This window comes from Sylvia atricapilla, chromosome 8 (genome assembly GCF_009819655.1).
Source record: "Sylvia atricapilla isolate bSylAtr1 chromosome 8, bSylAtr1.pri, whole genome shotgun sequence".
In the NCBI taxonomy this organism is placed as follows: domain Eukaryota; kingdom Metazoa; phylum Chordata; class Aves; order Passeriformes; family Sylviidae; genus Sylvia; species Sylvia atricapilla.
In genome coordinates, this window is record NC_089147.1 from 5,932,871 (window position 1) to 5,945,874 (window position 13,004).

Sequence of the window (13,004 nt, forward strand, 5' to 3'; positions counted from 1 at the left end):
CCAGCTGTAATAAAATAATCTTAACGTGGCCTAGCAGCAGGTGTGGTGCTTTGCTTTCCTTTCCCTTTCCCCCTAAGCCCTGTTTCTCTGTTTTGAAGGAATTGGGTGTGTTTGCTGCCTCAGGAGCTCTGTCCTGCACCTTTGTTCACAGCAGTTCACAGCCGCCCAGGGGAACAAGCCCTGGAGGGGCTGTAGAGATTAATACAACACACAGTGAGTTTCTGCTTTTCATCCTCTGTCCCTCTGAGCAGAGAAGCGCAAGGTGTCCTAAGTTAGCTTTATACTGGGGATCAATGCTCCAGTGTAACAAAGGATTAAAAAATGAGACTGAAGTGGTGCCGTGCCGGCTGATGCTCCAGGTTCCGCTGCGCGCAAATCTTTCCAGTCCCAGTGTTTGGTGAAATGTAACCGTGGGATTGTTCCCAATAAAGCTGGTATTTTAACCGTGGAATTGCTCAAACAAACCTGGTATTTAACCGTGGAATTGTTCCCAGCAACCCTCGAGAGTTTGTGCCTGCGGGACCGCGACACCCCGACCTTCACTGGCCCGGCCTTCTCCTCCCTCCGCCGTCCAGCGGAGGCTTTCTCCGCAGCCCAGCTCCTCGGCTCTGCCATCCCAGGGCAAGCCGCAGGAAAGGGAAAATGCCATGGGGCCCTGCCTCCCCGGGGAAGGCTCTGGAAAAGGAAAAGTCCGCGGGGACTCTCCCCGGGGCGATGCGCCGCCCGCAGCGCGGCCCCGGCGCGGCGGCTCTGTGCCCGGGCGGAGCGTGCGGCAGCGGACCGGGCCCGGCCGCGCTTCCGCCGCCGCGCCTCCATGGACGCCAACCTGCGCTTGTGCAGGGCGGAGGGGCAGGTGCGGACTGCGGGCATGTGGGGACGGGCCGTGCTTAGGGAAGGGCCGAAATAACGCCTCGTCTCTTTCAGTCTTTCTTCCAGAGGTTTCTCCTCTGGGCGGACGCCTTGGATCCGCTGCTGCTCCTCAAGTCCTCCGTGAGTCCGGCGCGGGGAGGGTCGAGATGAGCGAGAGGCCTCAGGGACTGTGGCTTTGCCGGGCTGAGGAACGGGCTCACTGCAGGGCTGCTGAGCAAAGGGGAATACATGAGCAATGTAGCAGTGAATGTAACGTTCCGGTGCCTGAAGGGGCTGCAAGGGAGCCAGGGAGCTGCTTTGGACAAGGGCACGGAGTGATAGGACAAGGGGGAATGGCTTTAAACTGACAGAGAGGAGGTTTAGATGATACAGCAGAAAGAAATTGTTCCCTCTGCGGTGGGGAGGCCCTGGCCCAGGCTGTGGCTGCCCCTGGATCCCTGGAAGTGTCCAAGGGCAGGGATCTTGGAGCACCCCGGGATAATGGAAGGTGTCCCTGCCCGGGGCAGGGGTGGCCCTCGGTGGGCTTTAAGGTCCCTTCCCACCCGAAGCGTTCCACAGTTCTACCATAAGCAGAAATACACGTGTGTGCACTTCCCTGTCTGATTGCATAAACCAAGGGACGTTTCATCCACAACCATCTCAGCAGCCCTGCTCAGACCTGTGCCTGCAGTTGAATTATCCCAAGAGTTTAAAAGTTTCTGTGATTGTGAATTCATTGTGTCTAGTTGTCTTCCTGCTTTCACTGCTCAGGTGAGGAACAGGTACATCATTAGTTTCTAGGTTTGTATTTGTGATGTTTTATGGCTGATATATTGCACTCAGAATATTGAAATCTGAGGGGATTTTTGTTTGTTTTGGGGTTTTTTCTCAAATACAGGATGAAATAAAAAGAAGCCGGTTATTAATACAAACCGATGAGAAGACCCTAAATGAACCAATACAGAATAATCAGGTATGTTGGACTGCAGTTAAAGCCGTAGCAAAAGTGTTTAGCCATATTTAATTGTTGTTTTATGTTCTAAAATACCTACTAGTTTAAACTTTTTAAAATTAACCTTCTGTTCTGCCCTAGTGTCTGCTTTGGTGCTGTTACACAGCCCACGGGATGTGAGTGCTTAATATTCAAAAGGGAGTGTATGGAGAGAAATTTTAGGGGAAAATACAATTAAAGGAATATATAAATATAAACTCTTTGTGTAAAAGAAAGTGATTAGAAAAAGACATCGAATAAATTTTAAAAGGAGATTTTACCCAGCATCTTCTGAAATTTAATTGCTAACCTAATTTTCCAACTGTTGTAGACCAAACAAGCCTTCTTGCTAAGCCTGGTAAGTTTACAAAATATTTAGATGATTTTTTTTTCCTTATTCAAGTATGGCAAAGATGTTCTAATCTGACTTTTTTTTTTTCTTTTTAAGTCCAGTGTACATCCTGATACAGACAAGATAATTCCTGTTTTGCTTAGACCTCCAGGTAGGTTCCCTTAAGTGAATTTTATGTGTGTGACTGAAGCATCAGGGGGGAATAGCTCATAGTAAAGAGCTGCTGTGACACCACAGTGACACTCTTCTCCATATAGGAAAAGAAGCAGACTCTTCTGTTAGTTGCAATTTATATGTGTTAAAGATTTATTTATTTATTCCCATGGTCCTGTGGAGGAATTTCTCCCCTGGATAATCTGCTCATCTAGATAGAAACACTCTGATTAGTCTCTGCTTCTTGTTGCTGCAGAATAAGTTCCCAAATCCCTCCACATTTAACTGTCTGCTATAATTTAAGTTTTTCCCTTGATGGCTGTGGCTGCTGGATGAATTTACTTTCTGGTGACAGATCAAGTGTGCTTGGGGTTTTGTTTAGGCAGCACAGGTTGTTAATCAGATATAACCATACTGAGGCTATTTACTCATATTTAGAGATAAAGCTTACGGTTGAAGTTAATGGTGATGCTGGTGTTTGTGGGCAGTGTTTTACTTGGAGATGGAAATAGATAGGGAAGTTGGGGGAATTTTCTGCTCAAGACCATCCACCTGCCCTCACAGATGTTATTTTTTTATTAAAATAAAGTTTTCTTTCTTTTTAGCTTTCATGCCCATAACTCTTCCCTTGGTGAGTAACCATGAAAAATGCCAGTGTGCATTCAGCAAGGCTTCCATTTTCCATAGCCAGGGATTGGAGGGAGGGGATGGAAGTTTTGGGGCTTTATTGTAGCTTCAGCACCAGCTGTTTGAAGGACAGTAACCTGGAAATCGAGCCCTTAAAGAATCTTCCTGGAAGTCCAAAGCTGTTAGTTACCCTTCTTCAGCAGCATTCCAAGAGATTGTTCATGTGGGAAGGGCAGCTTTCTGATGCAAGGTGAGATCACTCAGCAATGAGGGCAAGGCCTGGCTTTGGTCTGTTCAGCCTCAACAATCTGGAACTGCAGTGGGAAGGAGTTGGAGCCTTGTGTTCTGTGTCTCAGACCCAGAGTATTATTTTTTTCTTTTGTGGATGGTGCATTTGCAAGTAGGAAATGGTGCTGTCAGTAAATTACCAAAGATATAAAAATAAACTCTTGTTACTGGGCTCAAAAATGGCATCATTTTTGTTCATAAAATTTGTAGCTGTAATTATTTGCATGTTTGTTCCTTTAGATTGTTTGGGTTTGGGCTTGGCCTGTGAGTGCCCATCCTGAGAAATGTCATTCCATACAGACATAACAGCATAAACTTACATGGCACTGCTAAGAAAGTACAATGAAAATCTTGATGGCTGTTAAATTCATTAATAGCAGTAATAAAATTAGTAGAAATACTTCTTTTTGATATTTACAGCTTAATAGATGTGGTTAGAGTTAGTGCTGGCAGTAATAATAAAGATGGTTGATCCACTTTAAATTAAATTAAAAAGCCTTCTCTTAGGCTTTGGAGATTCTCAGCATTCCTCTTATTCAATATTTTGTATTCTTATCTTGATTGACTCTGTTTTTTGAAAATGCTCCACACCTTGAGCTTGAAACCTCAAGAAAGATTGTGATTTATTAAAGCTGAAGTTCTTATTCACTGTCTGAATCTGAGAAGAAGCTGGGAATTGACTCCTAAAATCTTTGATATTAGATCAGTTAGATCTAAGTTAGTATTCATATCCCCAGCAAAAACAATCTGACCCTTTCTCAATCATTTCTTTAAATAGACTTTTGTTACCTTAGCTGATTTATTTGCAGCTATTTAACCTTCACAGGCACAAATACATTTTTCTTTTAAGTAAGAAACCATCTTGCTGCAATATTCTTGCACATAATGTTTTACCACTATGTGTCTGTGTTTTATATATGTCTGTGTGCTTATCCATGTATGCTTTGTACATGTCTGTTGAATGGAAAAATGAGCATGTCACCTCTGAACAAGAGAAGAACCAAGGCTGATGGCTTTAGGCACTGGCTGGAGCTTCTGACAATGCTGCCAGTGGTTCCTCAGCAGTTCTCCTGCACCAAAAACCTCTACACTCTTCAAACCTCATTTTTTTGGTGCATTTTTCCTCTTAGGTCATCGTTTCATCTGTTCAGCACCAGGCAGGGCGTGCTTTTTTTTCACAGGTAATTGCCCCTCTCTTTCTACTTTTAAAGGTCTTCTAGTCTCAATCCTGAATTCAATTTTTGGTACAATCTCTTGTTTCTGCAGTTTCTGTTTCATGCATACACCACAACATTCACTCTGGTTAATGGAAATGGCACCCCAAAGGCTGAAGTGAGTGTTGATTTTTATTTTTGTAATCATCTTAATTGTCCAAATGTGATTTTGAACTTGATTTGCAAGTGTTTTACGATGTACTTATGCAGTGTGGGTTTTTTCTGTCCTTAGGAATATTCAGTTCAGGAAAAGCAGATGTTGTTTGGCTTGGGAGCCATTTCCTATGCTGCCTTAGTTGGTGTGAGTATTTGCTCAATGGTTGCTTTCCTAACAAGCTCTCCTGAGAAGGAGTAGGCACTGAGGTAACCACAGTGCCAGATATCCTCCAGGACTGTGTTCTGGTGCTGTACTCTGATGTCTTGCCACAGAACTGTTCAGAATAATAATATTTTCTGATCATCTGTCTGCTGTTATTTTGCTTGGCTTCCCCTGATGCTTCCTCTTGTGTTGTTTTCTTTATTGTTTTGCAAGCTTAGCAAACAGGTAGTGAGAGGAACTGGCCAGTGTTTACACAGACTGAGCCACTGGGGTGTTGTAGCTGATTTTTGATGTGGTGCTGTGCAAGAGATCTAACTCCAAACAAGTGGTGAGATCTGCAAGCATCAGTACAGGACAGTTTTTGCTCAAATCCCAGGAAGAGCATAGCCATGAAAATACTGCACTAGATGCAGGGAGATAAGTCTTCCAGGAGGGAGCTGACCCTGTGCTCTCTGCTGGAATAGGAATTTGTGGTTTCTGGGGTTTGCTACATCAGAATGAGCTCAGGTATCATCATGGCACTCATCACAAATGTAGATGTCTCTGTAATGCCTCTCCTCACAAGAAACAGTGATTTTCATAAGCTTCTGGCAGAAAAATGTGATTGTTTTTGCCTCTGTTAGGGAGAGTTTCACCTCTGCCCACTGCAGGGCAAACCAGCTGGCCAGGATTGCCCAGGGCTTACAGAAACTTGGGGAGGCAGCCCTGCCCGTGGGTCATCATGGGAGTGCTTCCCTTTGTCCTTCAGGGGAGTCTCTGAGGGCCAGCTTGTGTCCTGGCCATTTATTCCTAAATGAAACTTCCTGCAAGTGTATTATGGGAATATGGAATTGGACTGAAACTGCAGAGAATCAGGAAAAATACAGAAGTAAACCAGATTTCCTGTCTGGGGGAGAGAGGAGTGTGTGACAAAATGCAGTTGGATGAATGTCCAAGGAATATTAGTCAGAGGTAATTATTTTTCTTTTTTCTGTCTTTGTGTTCACACTGCTGCTGTCCTCTACATAATAATGTTGAATGCTTTTTTTATCATGTTTTCTGTTGTTATCGAAAAGAGTGATTACAAACTTCATTAACTAGAGAAGTCATATATTTTGTTGGAATGTTAAACCAAGGCATTTGTTTATTTTCATAGATGGTAACTATGTACTAAGTCACAGATTTGTTTTCCTAACCTGTTACACTGAAATGCTGCACATCTTTTCAATGGAAGGTGCCTGTGTCCTCTCCATGCCTTAGGCTTTCCCTCTCACCTTCATGAATCGTTACACCTTGAAGAGCTCATTAATGCAACTTGTCGTCAAAAAACTGCTCCCTGCTCCTCTGTTTGGTGAGTAGAAACAAACTGTGCATCGTGCAGCTGCCCTGAGGGGCATTTGCCTGTCATGAAAGCACCAGGACAGATCAGGAGGGCAGGAGCAGTGGCACTGACATGACCTGGTGTGTGTGGCACATCTGTGACACCAGAGTGCGACATCGCTCTGGGAGTGCAGAAAGTGAGACTTGTTCCAGCAGGCTATGATTAATCTTGCAAGGAAGGTGGGACTCAGTTCATTACTGCAACAGCTCTACTGCCACTGTGAAGTTGGACCAGGACAAGTTTAACTATTTAATGTCATTAGTTGTGTTTCTATTGTCATTATAGAAATGTTTGGCCTTTCTTAGGGGAAAATTGACATAATTAAAAAGCATCATCTCTTTTGTTTCAGGTTATGTGAGATGCCTACTTAGATATTTTTGAGGTCTTACAATAGAAGTTTGATTTGTTTCCTTTGAAGCAGGTGTTAAATGTGCTTCCATTTTCTCAAATGTAGCGAAAAGCCTGAGGGTAATTGATTAATGTTAGTCCAGCATTTGCAAAGTGTCCTCTGGTACACTGATGTCTTTATTGAATAGCCCTAGCAAGAACTAATAAAAACAGCAATCTTTTTTTTCAAGCAAGGTCAGTTTGACAGTCTATGCCCTTCCTTTCAATGCAGGATACAGCCTTTTCTGAAACCCTCTCCCTTTCAAGATTTGTCTTCTATGCTGGATTTTATGCAGAGCAGGACAAAACCACAACAGAAATCCCTCCACTTTTTCTTAAGACTAAGTACTCACAGTTTGAGCTGGATGGAAGTGATTTTAAAGCTCTGAATCCATAATGACAAAGCACCTTTTAGGACTGCAGCCTTGCAGTCTCTCTCAAACTTCTGAAAAAAAGAATCAGGTCTCTAGTAGATTTTCATGGGGCAGTGTTTTTTTAAGCTGTCAGGTTATTCAGTTGTGAACCACTGAACTGTTAATGAAAATGCTCATCGTTGTGAATGTTACTATTGAGGCAGTCCTTTTGGATCTATTAAAGCAAAATCCCCTTTAACCCTGCAGGTTTGACCAGTGCATTTACTGTGGCCATGGTGAGAAGCCCGGAATTTGATAATGGGATAGAAGTGATGGACAGGAATGGCAATGTTATAGGAGTGTCTAAGAAGGCTGGTGAGAAGGTAGGTGAGGGAGTGGAGGACTTTTTTGACTTGCCTTTCATTCCCTGCTAAGAGCAGAATGTGATGCTGAAAGTAGATAGGGTTGGATATATTGAACAAGGAACCCCACATCAGGTGTTGAATCTTTGGACAGGCTTGGGTTAGGTCTCTGGAACCAAGTTCCACAACTTCTGTGTCATCAAGGGTTGGCTGCCTCCCCAGACCAATATGCTGAGGACCAGAGACATTGGCACAGACATTTCTGTTTTCCCTGCTCACCTCCAGAAGGAGATAAGACTCTTGGATCTTCTGATGGGACACTTCTGAGAAAAGCCCTGTATTGTGGAAACAACTGCATGAGCATAAGGATTTGGGGAGAGCTGGAGAGAGAAGTTTGGATTTAACACAGGCTAGTTAGGATGCCCAGAAAGTATAACCAATTGTAGGAAGTTCAGCACAACTTTAAAAAGCAAGTCTTAGCAAAATTATTATCATGGCAGGAAAACTCCTCAGTAGTTTCACCTTCCTTTTAAGGAAATTCTCAGTCATAAGCAGAGTATTTGCCTCTTAGTTACCATTTAAGAAATGATTCCTCTAATAGGTGTTGTTACCCCTCATTAACCTGTTGCTTTAAACTCCAGAATGTAAGACAAAAAAGCACTCAGGGAAGCAGGCAGCGTTTGAAGCTGCCCAGGGCGCTCTTTAGACACCACTTGTTTTGCTCTCTCACTGCAGGCTGTTATGGAAACGGCATTGTCCAGAGCAGTCTTGTTTGGGACGACCTTCTTCCTGCCAGAAGTGCTCATGCACAGTGTGCAGAGGTGAGAGGCACTGCTGGGGGTGCCTGGGCAGTGGTACTCTGCTTTTCAGTCTGGCTGGTACCACTGGCCAGGGTTTTTCTGGGGTTTGCAGTATTGCTTGCCTTGCTGGAAGTGATGATGGGGGAAGCTGCTGCTTTGGTTCTTGGAGATCATTAAGTGAATCTGGTTATGTCTGAGCCTGTGCTTCAAGGGTTTGCAGGAATGAGGTTTTCCTCTCTGCTCCAATGCAGGAAACATGTTTTTGTTCTCCTGACAGGCACCTACCTACCTCCAGTTTCCTAACTTAAGATTTGAGTTTCAATGTCTGTATCAAGGTTGTTCACAGCACTTTGCTTAAGTTTGTATTTTTGAAGTGGTAATGTGGCACTTGAATTTGCAACTGAAACTATTTCCAAATAGTTTTCTACCTACTGTAAAACATGTTCTTGCTTTTAAACATTTTAAATCCCTGTATCCTAAGAATCCATTGTATGCTTTCTGAGAGGATTCTTAGCCTGCCCTGAGCTTTTGGTTGTGATCTTTTGTTATGTAAATAGTACAGGTAGGGATCATCTCTGTCAGGTAGTTTGGTGTTGCGTAAATTGATTCCCTGTCAGCTTAAGGAACTCCTGTTACCAGAAGACAAATACAGATGTAAAATTAAATTTTAAATATATATGTCAAGCAATACATTTTTGCACAAGGCAGAGTCGGGCGGCCCACAGGAACTAAATGTGTAAGGAAAGAGGGTAATGTGAGAAAAATCTTAATCAAGGAGCTGAGACACTTGAAAGCACTAATGTACTTTCTCTCCTTTTGTTACTTTTTTCTTAATCTTGACAGTCTGAGCTTGGAAAATGCAGCAGGCAAGCACAAAACAAAGGGAAAGCACAGGAAGTTAAGAGTAAGAACAGAGGAAATGAAGTAAGAAAGCATCTTCAGGTTATAAGCCTAGATTAAGGAAACATTTTATGGTTATAAGCCTAGATTGTTACTAATTTCAGTGTCATTTCAACTAGTAAAATAGTAGCTAATGCTCTTTGTGTCACTGTCAGGTTATTTTTCAATATACTGACATACTTTTTCAATGTCTTGGACAGAGCAAGATGGGTTAAAAACCCTCGTGCTTTGGGTCCAGTGAGGATGTTTGTGGTCATGTCAGTCCTAGCAGGGATGGTACCAGTCTCATTCAGTATGTTCCCACAGTGTGGGGAGGTAAGTCCTTTCACAGGAATTGATTTACAATTATTGTGACATTAAATCAGCCTTTCAGAAATGGCCAGCAGTCTGAAGGCCACATATTAAAAAATCAACATGATTAATTTGGTACATGTAAAATGGGGCAGCAGAGAGGCTGCTTGTGAAGGGCCATGTACAGGCAGAGGCTCACAGGACTTTGGAGGTCTGAGCTGCATTGTGTGTTATTTATATTTACACTTTTCAATGTGGATTTATCAGACTTTCACAACAGTCTGAAGCAAGCAAGGTCAGGAGAAGTATGTTGAAGATTTAAGCCAAGGCTCTTCCAGCACTGCATTATTCCTGCAGGAGAAAGGAAAGATGTAGATGAGAATTTTTTCTCTCATACAAAGTCGGCATGAGCTCACTGGAGAGGTAAACCTGCTCACATGTGACATCTCTTCACCCTGCCTTGCTGAACTGGGAAGTGTTATCTGTTCCCTGGGAAAGAGTGGCTTCCTGGCAGGTTTTAAATGGAGGATGTAGCTCCTCAGGCTTTGGAGAAGGCCAAATGAGAGAGGAGCTTTTCTGCATTTGTTTCCTCTCTGTGAATATTCTTAGCAAATCACAGACTGGGCTCTTGGAATTTTCAGTGCCTTCTTTTATTTGCCTAAACTTTCTGGCATTTTAGCTTTTTGGGTTTTTTTAAGATTTCTTAATCTCTTATGACAACAAAGCAAATATAAATGAGAGGACTTCTGAGGAATTATGTACTGAGATTAGGGCTGGTTGATACCCTTTGGGCTTCCCAATGGCTCAGCCCACAGCAGAATTCTCCTTTGTGTCACCCAGATATATTTACAGCTGGACTTGGTGATCCTAAAGATCTTTTCACACCTAAATGATTCTGTGACTCTATAGTGAACAGAGATAATGTCACTATTTTAAAATAGTAAGTATTTCTTCCCATATGAGTGCACATGTAGAAAATGTTGTAGGAGGGAAAAAAAAAAAAAAGCCCCAAAACAACAACAACAAAAAAATCCCTCAAGTCCCCAAATAAAAAAGAGCCTCAAATCCCAAATACTGAGTGCAGCACTTGAATTTGTGCAAAGTCAAATGCAGTAACAAGGACTTTAACATCTACTTACCAGGCTGTGGTGGTGCTGATTCCCTTTTTTCCTACATTGCAGATAAAGCGAGCAGACCTTGAACCAGAAATTCTGTCGTCTACAGAAGAAACAGAGTTCTTCTACAACAGGGGAATTTAGACCTGGCTCTTCTGTATAAATGTGTGCTCTGATCCAAGTGAATTCTCAGTGCACCACTGGCTTTTGTGACTGCATTGTGATCCTGTGGTAGCAAAGGTGCAGATCTGGTGTACGATGGTGTGGGCTGTAAAGAGGCAGAACTTGGCAATGTGGCTTTGCCAGCCCCAGCCTGGAGGCACATTAACACACCTCACCTGCTGCTGAAAAGTACTAGAAAAGCACTGTAACACAGCCTTTGTCACAACCTGTGTTCTGTGCTTCCTCAGGTGATTGGTTTCTTAATTAAACGACTATTGAGTACGTAAGTTTGTTCTGCTGCTGCAGCTTGTGGTGTGCTTCTTTCCAGGAACCCAGCTGGTGAAGGCTTTGACATCACTCCTGTGGGTAAAATCCAGATGGTTCTTCTCAGAACACTTCGATGTTTTCAGTGATCTAACAATGTTCATTTTGAGGATGAGATGTGAGTGAGGCAGCCCTTGAAGTGACATTAGGCAAAGCAACCCTGATGGCAATAGAATATTGCTTTAATTTAGTTGTTTAAAAAGTGTTCAGGAAATGGGTGTCAAACTTGACTATCAGTTAATTCCTGGCTTTCTAAATATCTTTGAAGGAGTTGTGAGGCCTGATGGCCCTTCAGCTTTAGAACTTGTTTTTCACACTGAAGCCATGAGGAGATCCCATGTCTTTCTGACCTTGGGGTGGACAATGAGGACTTTTGCAGGTTGGCAGTGTTTGTCCAAAGAAAGAAAGTTCTTCTGATGTGGTGTCATTATGTTTTGCTGATCCTATAAAATTATTTAGAAACCCACAGCTGTCTGGGAAGAGCTGCAAAAAGAGCTTACAGGAGACCCTGTGATTGTGACTCAGTGATTTTTGAGCCACCTCTCTTACAACCCCTGCCTGTAGTTATGTGAGGTGCTGCTAAGGCTGTGTGACAAGGTTGGAAATGCACTAAATAACATAAAATTATTTATGTGAAAGTGATTATCACAAGTGCAGCCTCCAAAGCATGCCATAATTTAACTTCTTAGGGCACAGTACACTCCACAGATCACTGCTCTCCTATTGCTGGAAGATTGGATTTCTTTTCCCAGTGTAAGGAAAACAATGGATGCCCAACCCAATCCATCCTACAGGAAGAAAGCAGCATAGAGCAAAGTAAGGAAAAACAGCAGACCTGGGCTCTTTGAAGAAGAGATTCCTGGTGTGCTTTTGGCACTGAACAAAAGCAGGAAGTTGGGGGTTGAGCTGAATTTCTTGTTTGAGTTCTGCCTTTTTTGAGCCTTCCTCTAACAACTTACTGGAGGGGAAGGTCAGACAAGGGAAGAGGAAAGGAAAGAGGAGCAGCAGCACATCCTCAGGACCTGGAACTGCAGGGGAATATGCTGTAAAGCTATTCCAGGAAGACCATATGGATACTGTCTGTAACCGGCAGAGTTTGCACTACTCCACTGGAGGACTGTAGTGAATTTTTAAAGATAAAGGGTTGTTTACACCTACTGAACTCTGCAGGCTCACTTAGCCTCTGTGGGTGAAGTTCTTCAGTACATGGTAAAATCTCATCAGGGTGAAAAATTGTGTTGTGTCAAACCAAAGCGTCTCCTGAGCCAAATGTCATCTCCTCATGGCAGGAGGTCAGAACTGGATGATCTTTAGGGTCACTTCAACCCAAACTATTCCATAATTCTACCACAGGGTCAGGTGGAACAAGCTTAAGCCTCAGCCTGCCTCTCTGGGTGAAGTGTTTGTCTCCTTCCAAACCTTTAATAGCAGAGCACAGATAACATCTTGCAGTTAAATTATCTAAACCGTGTTTCTCTATTCCTATTTCAGTCACATATCAAAGGCAAATGCAGAAGGGGTCTGATTCCACTCCCTGTAAACACTGAAGACTTGCACCTCTCCCCACTCCCTTTTTAAACATAATTTAAGAATGGCTAAAGTAAATGCTAGTTACATGAACCACAGTGGGAACAAGGAAAATAACCCAAAACCTAAGAGTAGAGCAAAGCCAACAAGCAGAATATATTGGTGGACTTGGGATCGTCATGGTAACTAGACAAGCTATAAATTCACTGGCAACACACTTGGATGTTTTAAGCAAATTGATGTCATTACAACTCCATGAGTAAGGCTTCTGGAATAGGTCTGGTAACAGTGTCTGTTATTACAGCTGCCCCTTCTCAAACTCCACCAGCTCCTTACTGAATACTGGAGTTGAAATTTGCCATATTAAACTCAGCTCCCTCAGGATTATTAAATACCCCTTTCCCCCATTCTCATAAGTGTTTCTATGGCCCTAACCAGAACTTTCCAGAAGAGGAGGGCAGGTGCCTGCCATTTAAATTGTCAGCCTGGCTGATTCAGCTGCTTCCTGAATCAGGGAAAACAAGTTGCTAAAAGGCCCTGGCATCCTCAGCCTTGAACCAAGTCCCTGAGATGGGAACTGCCAGGACCAGGACCAGACACCTGGTAGTCCAGAGGTACAAGTCAGGGAAC

The 13,004-nt window shown here is 43.2% G+C and overlaps 1 protein-coding gene across 1 annotated transcript; it reads left to right on the forward strand.

The window, feature by feature from the left end:
- Positions 1–808: 808 nt before the first annotated feature.
- SFXN4 (sideroflexin 4) lies at positions 809–10,810 on the forward strand. The gene is made up of 14 exons (XM_066323498.1): positions 809–853; positions 925–990; positions 1,748–1,822; positions 2,172–2,198; positions 2,289–2,343; positions 2,951–2,976; positions 4,391–4,441; positions 4,527–4,592; positions 4,707–4,775; positions 6,033–6,123; positions 7,161–7,276; positions 7,991–8,076; positions 9,156–9,270; positions 10,428–10,810. Exons 1-14 carry the CDS (start codon positions 815–817, stop codon positions 10,503–10,505), a joined length of 960 nt encoding a protein of 319 aa, XP_066179595.1. The 5' UTR covers positions 809–814; the 3' UTR covers positions 10,506–10,810.
- The last annotated feature ends 2,194 nt before the right edge of the window (positions 10,811–13,004 follow it).